This window comes from Phyllobates terribilis, unplaced genomic scaffold, assembly GCF_046119375.1.
Source record: "Phyllobates terribilis strain yellow unplaced genomic scaffold, ASM4611937v1 Scaffold_12__6_contigs__length_324123572, whole genome shotgun sequence".
NCBI lineage: Eukaryota > Metazoa > Chordata > Amphibia > Anura > Dendrobatidae > Phyllobates > Phyllobates terribilis.
The window spans coordinates 65416947-65435836 of record NW_027362772.1 but is presented as its reverse complement, the minus strand read 5'-3'; the positions used below and the strand labels follow the sequence as shown (position 1 = coordinate 65435836).

Below are 18890 nucleotides of genomic sequence, written 5' to 3'. Positions count from 1 at the left end.
GTCAGCGTCCTTTATATGGTGGAACTCCACAGCATTGCTGACAAATCTAACTATGTATCAATAGGTTCTATTGCATGTTGCCAGTGTCCTTTATGAGATGGATCTGCACAGCATTGCTGGGCAGATGCCAGCTGTGTTATACAGCCAGCTTCCAGCAATGATCAGATCTAGCTCTGATAATTACTGTTTAACCATTTAGATGCCGCTGTCATTCACTGACAGCGGAGTTTGAAGGGAATCTGTCATCTGATTCATGCTGCCCAAACCACGGTCAGCATAAATCAGAGTCCGGCTCCACGATCGCAGCCAAGGATATTATTTTATGATTTTCAGAGAAGATCCGATTGGAGACCAGACTAGTGTGGAGCGGCCCCCGGTCGGATCTACACAGCGCTGCTACAGATGATTGACAGGTCTCTCCCATAGCGTCAGTCCTGTTAATCACCGGGAGTGGTGCTGTGACCACAGGTTCAAGTCCTCAAAAGGGCACTAGAAAAAAAAAAAAGTTAAAAAAAAATCCCAAAATAAAAAAAAATTAAAATAATAAACTTATTCGGGATCGTCGAGTCCATAAAAAGCGGATCTATTCAAATTTCTAATTAATTTATTCGTGTGGGGAAAACTGCAAAGAGCAAACAAAACTAAAGCGCAAAAGAGAAAAATGTCCCAGTAAAGATCCTAAAGTATCAATACAGAAACAATTGTTTCCCATAGCAACCAGACTGGTTCATGTGGGCCGCCGTATCCAGGTGACCGTCCTGGCCACTGCACGTCGCCCTATCACAGCCGCCGCTCACTGACACCTGTCACTCACGTGACCGCCTCCTTGGCTGGGCGGGGTCTGATGAAGGGGCGTGGTCGCCCTGTCAGTCTTTCGATGACGTCACTGCAAGATGGCGCCTGCCGGGGAGGAGGAGGAAGAAGGAGCGGAGAGAAACGGACATGCAAGTGAGTTGTAACGGAGCGGCGGTGTCACAGGTGCCGCTGATGAGTAGTGATGTGTGTAGTGTCTGTACAGGGGGCGGCGGGGCTGTCATGTAGCCCTGGGGTCTGATTCCTCTGTGCTGCTGTGTGACCGGCATCTCCTGCTGCACCTAATGATAGTGACTGCACCACTGCCACCCATGTCCACGACCACCATTGTGCCCCCATAGCGGGTACCTTGTGCTCTGCAGCGCCCCCATAGCGGGGACCTTGTGCTCTGCAGCGCCCCCATAGCGGGGACCTTGTGCTCTGCAGCGCCCCCATAGCGGGGACCTTGTCCCCTGCAGCGCCCCCATAGCGGGGACCTTGTCCCCTGCAGCGCCCCCATAGCGGGGACCTTGTCCCCTGCAGTGCCCCCATAGCGGGGACCTTGTCCTCTGCAGCGCCCCCATAACGGGGACCTTGTCCTCTGCAGCGCCCCCATAACGGGGACCTTGTCCTCTGCAGCGCCCCCATTAGCGGGGACCTTGTCCTCTGCAGCGCCCCCATAGGGGGGACCTTGTCCCCTGCAGCGCCCCCACAACGGGGACCTTGTCCTCCGCAGCGCTCCCATAGGGGGGACCTTGTCCTCTGAAGCGCTCCCATAGGGGGGACCTTGTCCTCTGAAGCGCCCCCATAGGGGGGACCTTGTCCTCTGAAGCGCCCCCATAGGGGGGACCTTGTCCCCTGCAGCGCCCCCACAACGGGGACCTTGTCCTCTGCAGCGCCCCCACAACGGGGACCTTGTCCTCTGCAGCGCCCCCATAACGGGGATCTTCTCCCCTGCAAAATTGTCACCTAGTCGCAGTGAGTTGCTTTTGTGCAGCATTTATTATATTGATGTTTATAGAAAAGTGGCAGTGGGGGTGAATACTTTTGCACCTGTCGCTGTGTGATTGTGTCGGGGGTCTCCGCTCTCGGACCTGAGCAGATTAGGGTCTGGCTCGGCTTTGCTCGCTGCTTGTGATTAGGATAACACTCAGCAGGATCCAACACAGCTCAGACTAGAAGCTAGGAGATCAGAGGGGCTGCGCTGCCTTCTGTCATTGTGCAATTTGTCCACTAGGTGGTGCCATCATAATGGGGATCACACATTGTTATTAGTATTTGTTATCACTTATTGGAAAACCAAAGAGAACAATAATATGAAGTATATTGTGCCATACACTCAAAAAGATTATAACGAGAGCAAGGAAGGAGGGTATGGTGTATGCAGGGAACCAAATATCCAATGCAATACAATAAATGCAAAATATGTAAACAACCAAGATTTTTATTGAGATCAAAAACACGCATAGATAAGATGGGGGTCCGTCTATAGTCCGAATAGGTCTCTTACCTGGGGGGCGGTGGAGCTGGGGTCACAGGAGGCAGGGTCCCTCAGGAAGCCGGCAGAAGTGGAGCAATGCTGCGGACCCTGGTAGAAGGGGGTGACCCCGCATCGTGGGGGATCGCAGGAAGCAGGGTCCCTCCCTCAGGAACCCGGCAGCAGCAGAAGCTGTGAAATTCAAAATAAAACAATAAAAAAAAATCAAATATACACATATTTGTTATCACTGGTTTCAGAATCACCCGATCTATCAATATATAAAAAGAATTAATCCGATCGGTGAACGGTGTAACGAGAAAAAAAATCAAAACACCAGAATTAAGTTTTTTTGGTCCCAGCAACATTGCAATAACGGGCGATCAAAACATCGTATCTACCCCAAAATGGTATCAATAAAAACGACAGTTCAGGGCGCAAACAATAAGCTCTCACCCGGCCCCAGATCCCAAAAAATGGAGACACTACGGGTCTCGGGGAAATGGCGCCATTTGTTTTTCATTGCTTACATAAAAAAAGAACCTATACATGTTTGGTGTCTACAAACTCGTAATGACCTGGAGAATAATAATGGCAGGGCAGTTTTAGCATAATAGGAACATGGTAAATAAAAAATCCTATTGTGGAGTTGCACTTTTTTGTTCGCAATTTCACCGCACTTGGAATTTTGTTTCCCATTTTCCAGTACACGATATGGTGTCTTTCAAAAGTCCAACTCGTCCCGTAAAGAAAAAAAACAAGCCCTCACACGGGCATATTGACTGAAAAATAAAAGAAGTTATTGGTCTGGGAAGACGGGAGCAAAAGAAGGCAAATACGGAAAAGACCCCGGTCCTTAAGGGGATAATGCAGACCATCACTTGTGCAATCAGCCATAGGGGGAGTAGAGGAGGACGCCTTTCTTCTACAGAATTGTGCTTATTGAAGACATTGTGACTTATTTAGGTTGATTATATGACTCTATTGTTTGATCACGTCTATATTATATCATCAATAGTGTTATTAATAATCATGACCATTGATCAGTGTATCATTCTACATATTTATTGTCGTTGATATTTCGGGCATATACCATCTCCGCTCCCTTCCAATACTAATAGTCGGACCCCACTGATCTAGAAGTTGTCTCATAGCCTGTGAACTTATACCTGCCGGACTATCCCTTTAAAGGGGCATGCACTTTTTATAAAAAGTTTGGAATAAGGAGCAAAAAAATTAAATGTTGCGCCAAATTTTGCAACTCTTAGAGTAAACCAGGCTTGGTCATCTGAACGCACCCCTTAGGGTCTTTTCAAGGACTCCTTCCTCAGTAGAGGAATTTACTACTGCTGTTAAAGGGTTAAATCAGGTGAGAGGGGGACAGTCATAAGATAGTCGAGGGGCAGCACAGGACACCTGCGGGCAGGGGGGGTGGACAGACGTATCTTAATACCCTTTAATGCCTGTCGTAAAAAGGAATACTGGTTGTTTATGAAGGGTTAATACTCTTGGTAGCTTGGAATAGTAGGGTGATATACAGTCACCTCCAGAGCAGGTGCAGACAGGACATGTATGGGAAGGTGCGCGCCGCTGTCCGTCATTGGCCAAGACTCGCTCAGCCCAGATCCAGATACAAGTTTACAGCAGATGAATGAGTCTGATATAGCAGAGCCGGGAATGACGCCACCATGTGCACAGCTGCAAGATGTAAGTGTCTGATCATCCGCAGCCTCAAGGCTGAATCCCCACAGTTTCACAACCGCGGAGATATCCTTCCCGGGAAGCGTCAGGCTTCTCCTTGGACTTTGGTCGTTCTGCAGGATGTCTGGGATCAGCTGTTGGGTTAGTAGCACCTGTCAGGGCATGCTGGCAGCTGTAGGAAGTTACCTTGCTGGCAGATGTGGTGTGGGGGAGAAATTTGGGCATATTGGATTTTTACTTGGTTGCAGCCCTTCATATTTAGATGGGGTGGTTATCCACCCACATCGTATTGATGACCTACCCCAGCACCCCTACCTGTCCATCGCTCTGGCAGCTGAAAACGAAAGAACAGGATCTGCTCTGCAGGACCCGGCAGCGGCTGCTGCACACCACGCTTTGCAGATTTGTCCAATGTGTTCACAACCGGCGTCTGCCGTACCAAATAATGTCTGATCGGTGGGGGGCGCCCTGTGTCGGACTCCCATCACATGGATAGGATGTCCATATGCTGGGACCGGACAACCCCTTTAAGGATTGGACATCACTTTAAGATCGAAGGCGGTCGCCTCTGAGAATAAAGCGCTGGTTTAATATTGGGTCCCTTTCATTTGGCTCCTCTAATCTCATGAACATTGTGGCCCCCAGGGATTTATAAAGTGATGTCGTATCCTAGATCCGGGCGCGCGGTATGGCGCCTGTGTACAGTAATGTCAGAGTTGTTTATATAAGGGTGAGGAAGCGTGATTGACACCTCATACCGCAGTCGTGCAATCATCACTTCTCACTTGTTCCCTTGTGGTTAGGGAGAAACAACAAGAAAGTCGTCTTGTACAGGAATTAGACACTTCATACATCCAATCTAACGAGACGTTACAGCGCTCCCTAGTGATGGATCAATTTATATACGGTATTGTATGATGTTTTCTGTATGGTAAGGAGTGAATGGACATCCATAGATGTCTAAAACTTTAGTGCCATGTCTGAGCCTGTCCTTTACATCTGGCATGGTGCACCGGCGTCACCCTATCCTCGATGGCGCAGGTGTACGGTATCGGCACACGGTCACCCGATCCTCAGTCTTCCGTTCCGGCCGTATATACAATATTCATGATCACTCTTCCGAGAAAATGGCTGAAGACGCAGAGAGGGACGAAGCGGCCGTCACAGACATGGAGCTTCGGGCTGGTAAATGATGTGGTCCGGGGGGGCTCCGATCACATTGAGGGGAAGGGATTTATAGCCAATTTCCGATTTGCTCTAAAAAAATTGCCGCAAAGTCGGTGATTCAATCCAGCTCCTGCGATGCAGATGAGACTTTTCTTGCAGAAATTGATGCACCATATGGATATTTCTTTTTTTTTTTTCTGTAGATTTTAATCACGGTTTTCACCCCTTTCAGCGTAGATAAAAATGCTGTTTTTACCGCAAAAATCTGCACCGTGTGAACGAGAGCTCGGTTTTGAGTAGATGCATTGATGATATTTCGGGATCTATTGTTTTTCCTCGCATTGATCAGAGGTGCAGCATTATTGATTGCTCCCATCCTGTCATTGTCACTGGTCTTATGACTACAAAGAGCCTCCTGTCCCATCCCCCTCCCATGGAGTGAGCAGCCGGCCGGCCCATCACACCACCCCTGACCCTCTGATCATTGGCTGCGTCTGACCCTTCACTCTCACCAAAATCATGGAGCAGTCAGCAAGCAGCAGCATCCCGGGGTCAGCCCTCTCCGTGCCTGCGGATCGTCACTGTAAGTAATCCCTGCGTCACTTTCTGCTGTCACTCCTGTATCATATCTGTTCCTTTTCTTAGTTCGGGTCCTTTTTTCCCATTTTTTTGTAAATTTGCATTCTGGGAGTATATTATTTGAGGCCGTCGTGCATCTCCGTTACCGGGAGATCAGTGGATGCTTGTTACCCCCTTTTAACTTGCCATCCTTGTTTTTATCGTTTTTTTTATTTTTAATGCAAATGTTGTCCCCCATTGACATCAACGGGGAAAAAAAACCACTGAACTAAACTGTTACGGAAAACTCAGCTTTGCCCTGGAAATATCCAGATTTCCAGGTCCTGCTCACGTGTCCTGTTCTTTCAGCCCCTATACTGATGCCCGGCGGACACCTCTGATGTGACCCTGCGACGTGTCTGAACATGTCCTATACTATATTGGCAAAAAAATAAAATAAAACTTAAGGCATGTAGAATCACAGTCGACTTTTTAAGTCTGGATTTCAGCACTAGAAAAAACTGCTCCAAATCCCAAAAAAATAACGCTATGTTCACACTGATTTTTTTATTTTTTTTTATTTTTATTATTTTTTAGCATCGAAATCTACTTTAAATCCTCTTAAAGGCTCCTGTTAGTTTCAATGGGAGATGCTAATTCCTTGTAGTTTTTGGTGAGGTTTTTAGTTCTGACGCTGCTTTTCACAGTTTCACCTTCAGATTTCAATGACAAATTTCAATTCCTTTTTTTTTTTTTTTTTTTTAAATAAAAGGTATGAATGCACCCGAAATCTGCCGATCTGTTACCTGATCCACACATGGTGGAGTCACATTTTCCCCTTTTGAGCCGATTGATTTTCAGGCAGCTGATCTAGAAGGACCACATCATGTTACAGGATGAGTTACAGGGATGTGAAGGGGGCAAGGGAACAGTCTGCATCAGGGCGCCCTGGCAACCTGGCATCTGCTGCTAATGACAGCAGTAGTGATTGTGCAGGGCGATTACTATGACTTGCTGCCTGTTGTTATTAGTACTGTGTTATGTGGGCAGATCACTTGTATAGATCAGGGCCGGTAGACGGTGAGGGTGCATTGATATATAAAACAATGCCCAGCAATCACCAGTGTTACACTTCAAAGCATTCAGGTGGCGCCTCTGGACTCACGTGCTCATCACTTTTACCTGCTGACTTGCATGCATGAAGGAGGTGCCTCCAGACTCGCATGCATGAAGGAGGCACCTCCAGGCTCTTGCCCTTGTCTATGGCACCTCTCGACCCAATTGCATGAAGGAGGCACCTCTAGACTTGCACACTCGTTGTTGGCACCCCAGGACCCACTTGCATGAAGGAGGCACCTCTGGACTAGCACACTCGTTGTTGGCACCTCCAAACCCACTTGCATTAAGGAGGCACCTCTAGACTAGCACACTCGTTGGCACCTCCAGACCCACTTGCATGAAGGAGGCACCTCTAGACTAGCACACTCGTTGTTGGCACCTCCAGACCCACTTACATGAAGGAGGCACCTCTAGACTAGCACACTCGTTGTTGGCACCTCCAGACCCACTTACATGAAGGAGGCACCTCTAGACTAGCACACTCGTTGTTGGCACCTCCAGACCCACTTGCATGAAGGAGGCACCTCCAGACTAGCGCACTTGTCACTGGCACCTGCGTACCCTTATGTATGAAGATAGTGCTTCCGGACTTGCACGCTCGTCGTTGGCGCCCCCGAACTCGCATGCCTGAAGGAGGTGCCTCTGGACTTGCGCACTTGTCGCTGGCGCCTCCGGACTCTCTTTCATGAAGGAGGCGCCTCCAGACTTGCACACTTGTCAATGGCACCTGTGGACCCGCTTGCGTTAAGGAGGTGCCTCTGGACTACCACACTCGTTGGCACCTCCAAACCCACTTGCATGAAGGAGGCACCTCTAGACTAGCACACTCGTTGTTGGCACCCCCTGACCCACTTGCATGAAGGAGGCACCTCTGGACTAGCACACTCGTTGTTGGCACCTCCAGACCCACTTGCATGAAGGAGGCACCTCTAGACTAGCACACTCGTTGTTGGCACCTCCAGACCCACTTGCATGAAGGAGGCGCCTCCAGACTAGCGCACTTGTCACTGGCACCTGTGGACCCGCTTGCGTTAAGGAGGTGCCTCTGGACTACCACACTCATTGATGGCACCTCCAGACCCACTTGCGTGAAGGAGATGCCTCCAGACTCTCGCCCTTGTCGCTTCCACCTGTGGACCCACATATATGAAGGAAGTGCCTCCAGACTTGCGCACTCGTCAATGGCACCTCCGGATCCGCTTGTGTGAAGGGGGCGCCTCTTGACTTACGCGCAGTCACTGACACCTGCGGACCCGCAGGTATAATGGAGGAACCTCTGGTCTTGCACACTTGTCAATGGTACCTGCGAACCTGCTTGCTTGAAGGAAGCGCCTCTAGACTCGCACATTTCTTGCGCCTTCGAACCCACTTGCATGCAGAAGGCAGCTCACACCGTAATTGGCACCTGCGGACCTACTTGCGTGAAGGAGGCATCTCTAGAATCGCACACCTGTCACTGGCACCTCCGGACCCATCGCTCGTTCTGTCCTCTTTTCATGGATGGAGCTATAAGACTATACTGGATACCCAGTATAGTCTTATGATAGTATTTGGGGCTGTTCACATGTACGAGAATTGTCCATTTTTGATCCCAGTCTACGATGAAACTCGTCAATTAAATAATTCGAACATCACTCGGATGGCTTCCAATTTTCAAGTTTGTTCGATAGAATAAACTTGGGAAATCTTCTTTTGCACAAAAAAAGAAACCTGAAGGGAAAAACTGATATGAGGACCAAAGACGGCTGAAAATCTGAACGATTCTCATGGACCAGAAAAATATATGACGTCTGAATGAGCCCTAACTCACCTGTGAAACCTCGCATGTTCCAGCACCACCGCTCCAGTGGTCCCCACCAGTCCTACATTGATGACATCACGTAAATAGTCCACGTGACCACTAAGGCCAGGATATGATGCACGGCCCATGACAAACCTCAGGTGGTGCGGACCATTAGAGCGGTGGAAATCGGAACAGCGGATGTTTTAAGAGGCGAGTTACGGTTATGTTTTTATGTTATCACAACATTGCCTGCTGTGGGCCAATGTTCCCAGACAATCCTTAATATTCGTGTCCCACTGCAGATGGGGTGGATGGGGGGAAGCTCATGCTGCAGCCATACTATGAAGAGGAGCAAAAGGCTGATCTAAATAGGATAGAAGGAGATTATGATGATGATTCCCACATATATGTTGTCTTGTTAAGTCAGGAGGAAGATGAGTGACTGTCTGTCTGATTTATTCTACGAGTTGACAGCCCTAGAATCCAGCATCTAACGTGTTCCTCAACTCCAGTCCTCAAGAGCCACCAACAGGTCATGTTTTCAGGATCTCCTTCGTATTGCCCAGGTAATCATTTCATCACGCAATACTTAGGAAATCCTGAAAACATGATCCTTTGGTGGCTTTTGAGGACTGAAGTGAGGAACACTGGTCCAACACTAATGGTGGCTTTGGTCTTGATGGTTAGACTATTATGACCCTATGTATTCATTAGTCATCTTGTCTTTTCATTCCATTCTCTCAGATCCGTCATGAGAACTGTTGTTGATCTTACATTTTTTTTACAGTTCATATCCATCTTGCCAAGCGATCCCGTGCTGTTATTCCATCTGATTCATGGGCTCGGGTTGTTCTCTAAGCTCGCACGTGTTTCGCCCATATGGTCTTTGTGTACAGAGGGCAACCCTGTTGTCCTGCTCCTTTCATGGGACAGCTGGAAATGGGAATGTGATGATCGTTAAAAAATGTCTTGTTCCAGGAGTAGGGGAAGTTCTGTTCGGTCTCTAGGCTTCCTAGTAATAAGGTTTAATGTCCTGCCAGAGAATGTGTGGCAGAGAACATTATTCTGGAAACCTGTGCGAAACGTTCAACGGCTCTAAGCTAAACCTGGCTGGTGAAAAGTAAGGGCATTGTTCTACTGGGAACTGGGCAAAATGATACAGTCTTAAAATATGACTAGGGCTATATGTTTAGTAGAAAGTGATCCATAACCCAATATAAAAATTGGGGGGTCTACAGCTCCAGCCTGAAAGAAAAGTCTCCCTAGATGCTTCAAACGTTATCTTGCCTTGGACTTGTAGCTGGGTTCGGAAAGCTCAGCCAGAGAACGATCATTTAGTCACGGAGTCACCCAGGCTACAAAAATACGGTGGTTCCTCCTCTCTGTCTCTTTGGTTTAGTTCAATACCTTATCTGCGAAGACTTGGGAGTCAGTTGACTCTCCTGACCAACCAGACTCCAACTTTGGCTTTGTAGCTGGGTTTGGAAAGCTCAGCCAGAGAGCGATCATTTAGTCACGGAGTCACCCAGGCTCCAAAAATATGGTATCTCCTCCCGTTTCTTTCTTTGGTTTAGTTCAATTCCTGATCTGCGGGGACTAGGAAGTCAGTTGACTCTCATGACCAACCCAGACTTCATCCGTGGATGGACTTGTAGGTGGTTTGGAAAGATCAGCAAGAGAGCAATCATTTAGTAATGGATTCACCCAGGTTCCAAAAATATGGTATCTCCTCAACTCTCTTTTTTAGTTTAGTTCAATAGCTGATCTCCAGAGACTCTCATAGCCAACCCAGACTCCAACCTATGGCAAACTTCTGGTGATGTTTTAAGAAGGGTGCCTGCTCATGGCACTGTGTGCCCAGCTCACCTACTGCCCGCGTGTCATCACATCTTGTCTAAACAGGTTGTGCCGTTCTCGTGTTTATCTGAGGCGGCTCCTGGGAAGTCAGCCATATCTCGCCTTCGCTGCTAGTTTCTGGTCTCACGCTGAGTTTTAGGTAGAAGTCCTCGTTTGATCAGTTTTTACACAATTCTGACGTAAAACTACTTAAAATTTTGCAATATTTTTGTGCAACTCTAAAAAATAAATTTTTTGCATTTTAGACCTGGAGAGCTCTTTTTGAAACGTCGGCTAGAGCTTGAGTCTGAGAGGACATGGCAAAACGCAACCGGAAAATTCATCATAATTTTATGACAAACTGTCTAGCAGCTAAAAAACACGCAAAATTTGAGCATACTCTTCATCAAAATTGGCGTAAAAAACATCCGATGTGTCGGTGGCTGTGTTACTTGGGTTGTCTTTTCCGGATTTCTGATCTTGACGATCATATAAGAAATAACTCCTGAAGGGTGACGGGCCGAAAGGACTATCCTTTGTTTTAAAAGGGGACGGGGGAATGACATAATAAAGGAGTATTACTTACCTGGTACATCCACCGGCGCTCCCCCGTAATTTTTTCATGCCAACACACACCACTGCTAAGGCCAGTGGTTGGCCTCAGAGATTATTTGTATCATTGTCGTAGTGAAGGAAACAAACATCAATGAGTATGTAATTGATACTTCTAAGGGTAGAACACCTTTGAGCGCCAGATGAAGCGTAATTAGAGGCGAAACCGCTATAGCTGTAGTAGTATGACCTTGGAATAAAAAAAGCACAAAATGATGCGCCAGTTGTGAGTGCCGCTTATTTTTCTTCTCGTCTTGTAATTTTTGATAATTAATACTTATGTTATTGTATCCCTGCCCCCAATGATCCTTTTTTTTTGCTTGACAAGCCTCTTAAGACATATATAGATATCAGTGGGGTTCTCCAAGTTGAGATCTCCTTAGCAAAATGTGAATGGGGTTGCATTGGATGAGGATTGTGTATAGTCAGAAGACTTACGAAGGACATGCCAGAAAAGTATGTGCCCCCTTTGTGTTGTTTCCTGCATGTTGTTGTTTTGGATGAAAGACAATGCTCTGCTTTTCTTGATAAAAGGGCAGAAATGTCCTGGCTCGTATCCTGGTCGGGCTGCTGTCGTATTGTGTGCAGAGGGCACTGTGAGCAGAGAGCAGCACCAGCGGGGGACGCGTTCACTTACAACCATGTGATACCGTGGTGCCAGGCAGGACCGAGCCAACTAGGGAAGGCCGGTACCGGTCACGGGGGAGCCATTGTTTCTAAAGGGGCCAATTTAAGAGACCCCCGTAGATTCTGGTTGTTGCATCTTGCCCACGAGCGACATTTAGTTCCAGCTCTCTTCCAGAAGAAAGAAAACTGTCTCTCCCGTTTCACCTGTAGGTAGCCACCCTGCTCATTTTTAATAGCTAAGCCAGCCCTCTTCTCTGTAATTACCTACATGTAGAAAAAGGGGCAGTCTAACTACTCTACTCATTTTAATAGCTAAGCCATCCCCCTTCTCTCTAACAGCCAAGGTATAGAAATATAGGGATTGACTAACTACGCATTTTAATAAGTAAGCCGGCCCCCTTCTCTGTCACAGCTGATGTATATAGAGAAGGGAGCAGGTTTACTGCTCAGTTTAATAGCAAAGCCAGCCCCCTTCTCTGTCATAACCAATTTATTGAAAAGGGTGATGGCTAACTACTCATTTTAATAAGTAAGCTAGCCCCCCTTCTCAATCACAGGTAATATATAAAGAGGGATAGGGCTGGTTGACTGCTCATTTTAATAGCTAAACCAGACCCCTTCTCAGTCTGTGATAGTGGTTGCTGACTTGTAATTTTAATAGCTAAGACAGCCCCCTTCTCAATCAGGGATGGGGTGGTTTACTGCTAATTTTATTAGCCAAGCCAGCACCCTTCTCAATGTTTAGAAAGGTGGGGATTGACTGACTACACATTTTAATAGCTAAACCAGACCCCTTCTCAGTCAGTGATAGTGGTTGCTGACTTGTAATTTTAATAGCTAAGACAGCCCCCTTCTCAATCAGGGATGGGGTGGTTTACTGCTAATTTTATTAGCCAAGCCAGCACCCTTCTCAATGTTTAGAAAGGTGGGGATTGACTGACTACACATTTTAATAGCTAAACCAGACCCCTTCTCAGTCAGTGATAGTGGTTGCTGACTTGTAATTTTAATAGCTAAGACAGCCCCCTTCTCAATCAGGGATGGGGTGGTTTACTGCTAATTTTATTAGCCAAGCCAGCACCCTTCTCAATGTTTAGAAAGGTGGGGATTGACTGACTACACATTTTAATAGCTAAACCAGACCCCTTCTCAGTCAGTGATAGTGGTTGCTGACTTGTAATTTTAATAGCTAAGACAGCCCCCTTCTCAATCAGGGATGGGGTGGTTTACTGCTAATTTTATTAGCCAAGCCAGCACCCTTCTCAATGTTTAGAATGGTGGGGATTGACTGACTACATATTTTAATAGCTAAGCCAACCCCCTTCTCTATCACAGCTGATATATTTAGAGAGAAGGGTGCATGCTTACTGCTCAGTTTAATAGCTAAGCCACCCCCCTTCGCTATTATAACCAATGTATAGAAAAGGGGACTGGCTAACTACTCATTATAATAGCTAAGCTAGCTAGTGTCACATCCAATTTATAGAGAGCAGGGTGGCTGACTGCTCATTTTAATAGTCATGCCAGCCCCCTTCTCTGCCATGGCTAATTTATAGTGAGAAAACGAGGTTGCTGGATGATTATTTTAATAACTAAGCCAGCCCCCTTCTCAATCACAGCCAGTATATATAGAGAGGGATAGGGGTGGCTGACTGCTCATTTTAATAGCCATGCCAGCCCCCTTCTCTGCCATGGCTAATTTATAGTGAGAGAACGAGGTTGGTGGATGATTATTTTAATAACTAAGCCAGCCCCCATCTCAATCACAGCCAGTATATATAGAGAGGGATAGGGGTGGCTGACTGCTCATTTTAATAGATAAGCCACCTCCCTTCTCACTAACAGACATTGTATAGCAAGGAGGGGATTGACTGCACATTTTAATAGCTAGGGCAGCCCCCATCTCTGTCACAGTTGATTCATAGAGAGGGAAGGGTGCAGGCTTACTGCTCAGTTTAATAGCTAAGCCAGCCCCCTTCGTTATAATGATGAACGTATAGAAAAGGGGGCTGGCTAACTACTCATTATAATAGCTAAGCTGGCCCGTGTCACAGCCAATTTATAGAGAGCAAGGGGTGGCTGACTGCTCATTTTAATAGCCAAGCCAGTCTCCTTCTCCGCCATAACTAATTTATAGTAAGAGAATGGGATGGGTGGATGATTATTTTAATATCTTAGCCAGTCCTCTTCTTTCTCTGTGACAGTCAATGCATATAGAGAGAAGGGGGCTGGCTGACACTCATTTTAATAGCTAGGCCAGCTTCCTTCTCTCATGGCTGACGTATAGAGAAGGCAGCTGTCTGATTGCTTAATTTAATAGCTAAACTTACCCCCTTTTCTGTGAGTGTTGACATTTGAAGAAAGAAGGGGGCTGGCTAGGCTATTAAATTAAGCAGTCAGTCCCTCCATTTCATACACAGCACTGGTCACTTGCAAACACAAGTGTCGAGGACAAGTCAAAAGTGGAAGGATGATCACTTCATATTGGGGCCCAAAGCCGACCAGAACCAAGCTCTTCACTAATGAGGAGCAAAAACCCTGGAACAGTCCTGTTCACAGATGGCGGCCCCTGGCCTGGCTGATCTCCCTAGTCAGGGCTATTTTATAGGGTTGCTACTTGTATTTGGCCCTAGAGAGGTAGTTGACCATTTTTTTAGCTGATCTCATTTGCATACTTTTTCCCATGAGTCATTGCCTCTATGGAAACCAATAAGCTAATAGATGGAGGTGATATAAGGCGGATCCAGCGGTGATTATTATTGGGGGACTGGTGCACCCTCATAGCGCCCCCCCCCCCGTGCTTGCAGACATAGACGTCGGTATATTTAGCCAGGCTTGGACGTGTTATGTCAGCGCTGCGGGATTAAGCCGAGGGCAGACAGTGATGGGGCAGTGCCAGGCGAGGTGCCCATATGTCATGCCGGGGCGGGCAGCATCCTCACGAGACTCCTTGACTTTCCAAGTGGGCTGCTCCAGCTGCGGCTCCCTCCTCCCCCTCTGGGTTTATAGCTGTACGAGGAGGAGTCCACTTGGACATTGAGATGTTACTCTCCGAGCAAGCAAAGTCCAGACGAGGCGTCCTGGAGTAGTCTGAGCCCAGGTATGATGATGGGGGTGGTGTTCCTGCTTCTCTCACTTTTCCCTTTCTCCTCGTCCCCCCTCGTCTCCTCTCTGCTGATACTTCTCAGCTTATTGGGCTTCGCATCTGCTCCCCAGATGCGCAGCCCAATAAGTCATTTTCATTACTTTATTCATTTGCGCAAAAAAAAGAAACATGGCTTCTATTCCCGGGAGCAGCGTTATTTTTGAACGGGACTCCAGAAAAGCTGGGTGACACCCAATTCGGGAGCTGTACTGGTTGTCACCCAGCTCTTCCAGATCCTCGGGTGCTGGGGCAGAAATGGCGAAACGTCTCTTTCTTCTCCCGCTGTCATGTTTTGGGGCGCCACACATCCATCCGAGAACCTAAAGTGTAACTTTTGCAATGCAATCTGTTGTCCTCTGTTATCAGCCAGTTATGTTAGCGAGAGACACTGCTGTTCAGGGGAACATATATTTAGCTAGGTAACACTTTTTGGGAACATATAAGGAGGACAACTAGGAGACACGATTCTCCTGGTCAGTCTGATTACGGTGATCCCAAACTTCTGTAGTCTTTATTTTTTATTTCCGACTTTTCCACCCATCGGAGCTGCGTGAGGCTTGTATTTGAGACCCCTGTGGGGTTCGTGCAACGTTTCGATCACTTTTTATTCATCTTTCCTTTTAATTGTTTCTTTATGTTGACGCTTATTATACTTGTTAAGTAGTTATAGATTTGACACAGAATATGTTGATTTATTTATAATTTATTTTTATTTTTTAATTCTTTAACTTTGTAATGGGGGGATAAAGGTGATTTGAACTTTTAGATCTTTTTTTGCCTTTTTTCCATAGTTTTTTGAACTTTTAGATTTTTTTTTGCATTTTTTCCAGATTTTATTAAACTTTTAGAATTTTTTTTTTATATATATTTTTCCATATTTTTGAACTTTGATTTTTTTTGCATATTTTCCATATTTTTTAACTTTTTATATTTTTTTCATATTTTTTTGCATTTGTTTCCATCTAATATCATACACTATATAATGCCGACATCTCCAATCTGTTGCAGGACTACAACTACAATCATTCCCTTACTACCATCTTTCAGCATCTACCATCTTATTCTTCTTCCATAGGGATCCACGATCCCAATGATCAGTTCTGGCTCCCTACTTCTCTCTTTTTAAGCTATTTCATCCTTTGGTCTTCCTAGGTCTGGTGGTTGTGCCCCCCGAGCAGATGGATCCCCGGCCCCTGTTCCAGGCCGTGGACGCCCTGTGCCAGGACAACATCCTTCACTTCGGGGAGTCCGGCTCTGTGGTTTCCTCCCGGCTGGTGCAGGCGTTTTCCCGTATCCAAGAACAAGCCCGGGGCCTGGAGCCCGCCCTGCGTGCCTTGGCTGCTGTGTGCCCGCTGTTCGACCTGGACCCCGACACGCCGGCTAACGGGTACCGCAGCCTGCTGAAGGTGGTATTGGCCTGCGCCCAGCACATCCTACACAAGTGCCGCTATGTCACCACCAGCCGCCGCAGCCTCTTCTTCAGGGCCGCGCACAACTGCTCCGAGCTAGAGGCCTACGGGGCTGCCCTCACCCAGCTCCGCGCCTTGCTCTGTTTCGCACAGCGTCTGCTCACCGCCAACCGTCACGGCGACCTGTTCTTTCGCCAGGAGCGAGGCTTGTCCGAAGAGTTCTTGAAAGAGTACAGCACCATGCACAAAGGCTGCTTCTACGGACGCTGCCTCGGCTTCCAGGTGAGTGCAACAACGTTGGCGAACTCCTGAGGACCCTCATGGCTTCTGATGTCAATTGCTTGCCTAGAAATCTCCTTATGGCTCTTCTTTTGAGTGGCCGGCCAGGCGTGTGACACACGTGATGTCACACCAGGCCGGCTAATGAAAAGAAGGTCCGCCAATGCCATCAAGTAAGAGGCGAAACTTCCGCTCCTACGTAACGGCCACAAACCACCATCACGGCATTTGTGCGAAACCATTTGCTCCATCTCTAGTCTGGATGCCTCTCCTTTAGATTTAGCACCTGTATATTCCATTCCTCTCTCTATCAGTTCCCTATATTCTTTCCCTTTTCTTGCACTCACTCTCTCCGCACTTTCCCCGGCTCGGCGCGTCGTACGCCCTCGACCTTCGCAGCAGCCTTGATCTTCTCTTGGCACGTGTATGGTACGCGCTGACATCACGGAGCCTTATCTGTGCCAGTGATAAGAGGGGACGGAGGTTACACGGGTTTTCCCAGTGACTGTATCTCGCTTACCTCCTGATGCCGGGAAAAGAGCATGAGTCATCAGCAGGACTTCACACCAGGACATGTTTGTATATTGGGTAATGCCGGCTGATTGGACGCTCATGGCACAAACTTAGCCGGTTACTGGCGCCGTCATCCTGTAGTTGTGTAAGGCCGACCGTACACATTAGATGGTTGTCCACCAAACGAGGTTTCATCTGGTTTTGTTCTGGCCTCCTATAAGCATTAGACATGGCGAAACTCATTGATAGGGGGCTCCAGGTGCTGTTACAAGAACAGATTTCCTGCCCAAACGAATGTATAATAAGCCGATCTGTGATCATTCAGAGGTTTGCCACACGGCAAAATGATGGTTGAAAATGATCTATTGATTAGCAATTTGTGTAAAAAGAGATTTTAGGCTGGGATTCTCACATCCGTGTTTTGCCGTTTTAGAAGGACCACAGATCTCCTCACCTAAAATTGTCAGCCTAATAGGCATTTCTCAAGTTTGGGTAAGGAGACCTATGACCCAAGTCTACTCATCGAGGTCACTACTCGATCAGCGAAACACGGTTGTGCGAAACCAGGCTTAGGCTGGGGGCACACTGAATCTGTGCAGCTAGCGTACAATATATGACCTCGGCTCTTTGCCGTGTTGTGATCCCTGCGCCCGCTTCCTATTTATCTGACCCTTGACCCGTCCTCACCTGACTTAAATCCATGATCCCGACCTTTGTCCTGACTTCCTATCAGCTGATTTCTTCCCTCCCCCGTCACCACCTGCTCTGTGTTTTCATTGCCATTATCGATCTTCTCTCCTCAGTTCACCCCATCCATCCGCCCCTTCCTGCAGACCATCTCCATTGGGCTCGTGTCATTCGGAGAGAATTACAAGCGGCACGGATCCGGATTAAGTAAGTGTCCATATTGGATGGGGGAGGGGGAGGGACCGTCCTTGCGTGGCTTGCAGATTACTGACCTCTCATCTCGCTGCATCCCCTGCCGGCTCAGCGTCTGCATGGCGTATTGTGGAAAATGTAGTGTACAGCGCTGCCAAAGTTGTCTGCATATTTATGTTTTTCTTTATATAGAAAAGACATGCTGCGGGGGTAGATTAAAGGGGGAATAAGGGACTATAGCTGGATGTTGCGGCTGACCCTCCTGCACACTAGGTGTTAGGACACCCCCCCCATACATTCAGCTAGTGTCCGTCTAGTGTTGTGTTGTATAGATGATATCTCGCTGTAATCCAGAGAATATTTAAAGCTGAACATGCGCTTAAAGAATAACCGTTGTCGTTGTTTTTATTTCATAAATCAATAGTACACATGAAAATAATAATATATGTATGTATGTATAATACTAGCTAACCCGTTCTACGCCTGGGTGGCGAGCATTTTTATTGGTATATGCTCCCCCATTCTGGTATATGCTTCCCCCCTAAACTGGTCCCCCATCCTGGTATATCCTCCTCCATCCTGCTCCCCCATCCTGGTATATGCTTCCCCCTCACTCATCCTGGTATATGCTCCCCATCCTGCTCCCCCATCCTGATATATGCGCCACCATCCTGGTATATGCTTCCCCCCATGCTTCCCACCCCCTATACTTGTCCCCCATCCTGGTATATGTTCCCCCCATCCTGGTATATCCCCCCCCATACTGGTCCCCCATCCTGGTATATGCTCCTCCATCCTGGTATATGCTTTCACCCATACTGGTCCCCCTTCCTGATGTATTCTTCCCCCTCTTCCTGGTATATGTTTTTCCCCTCATCCTGGTATATGCTTTTTCCCTCATCCTAGTATATGCTTTCCCCCTCATCCTGGCATATGCTTTCCCCCTCATCTTGGTATATGCTTTCCCCCTCATCTTGGCATATGCTTTCCCCC

At 47.4% G+C, this 18890-nt stretch overlaps 1 protein-coding gene across 4 annotated transcripts in view; it reads left to right on the top strand.

The window, feature by feature from the left end:
* The first annotated feature begins 856 nt into the window (after positions 1-856).
* LIPE (lipase E, hormone sensitive type) overlaps positions 857-18890 on the top strand; it is a 33345-nt gene continuing 15311 nt past the window's right edge. Inside the window, exons 1-3 of one of the 4 annotated variants that reach the window (XM_073655896.1) lie at positions 857-948; positions 15970-16508; positions 17822-17912. In XM_073655896.1, the coding sequence (XP_073511997.1) occupies positions 894-948; positions 15970-16508; positions 17822-17912 (685 nt within the window). In that variant the 5' untranslated portion in view covers positions 857-893. Of the gene's footprint in view, positions 949-5624; positions 5721-14683; positions 14773-15969; positions 16509-17821; positions 17913-18890 lie in introns of those variants that run through there. The other 3 variants (XM_073655895.1, XM_073655897.1, XM_073655898.1) reach the window with 3 other exon arrangements.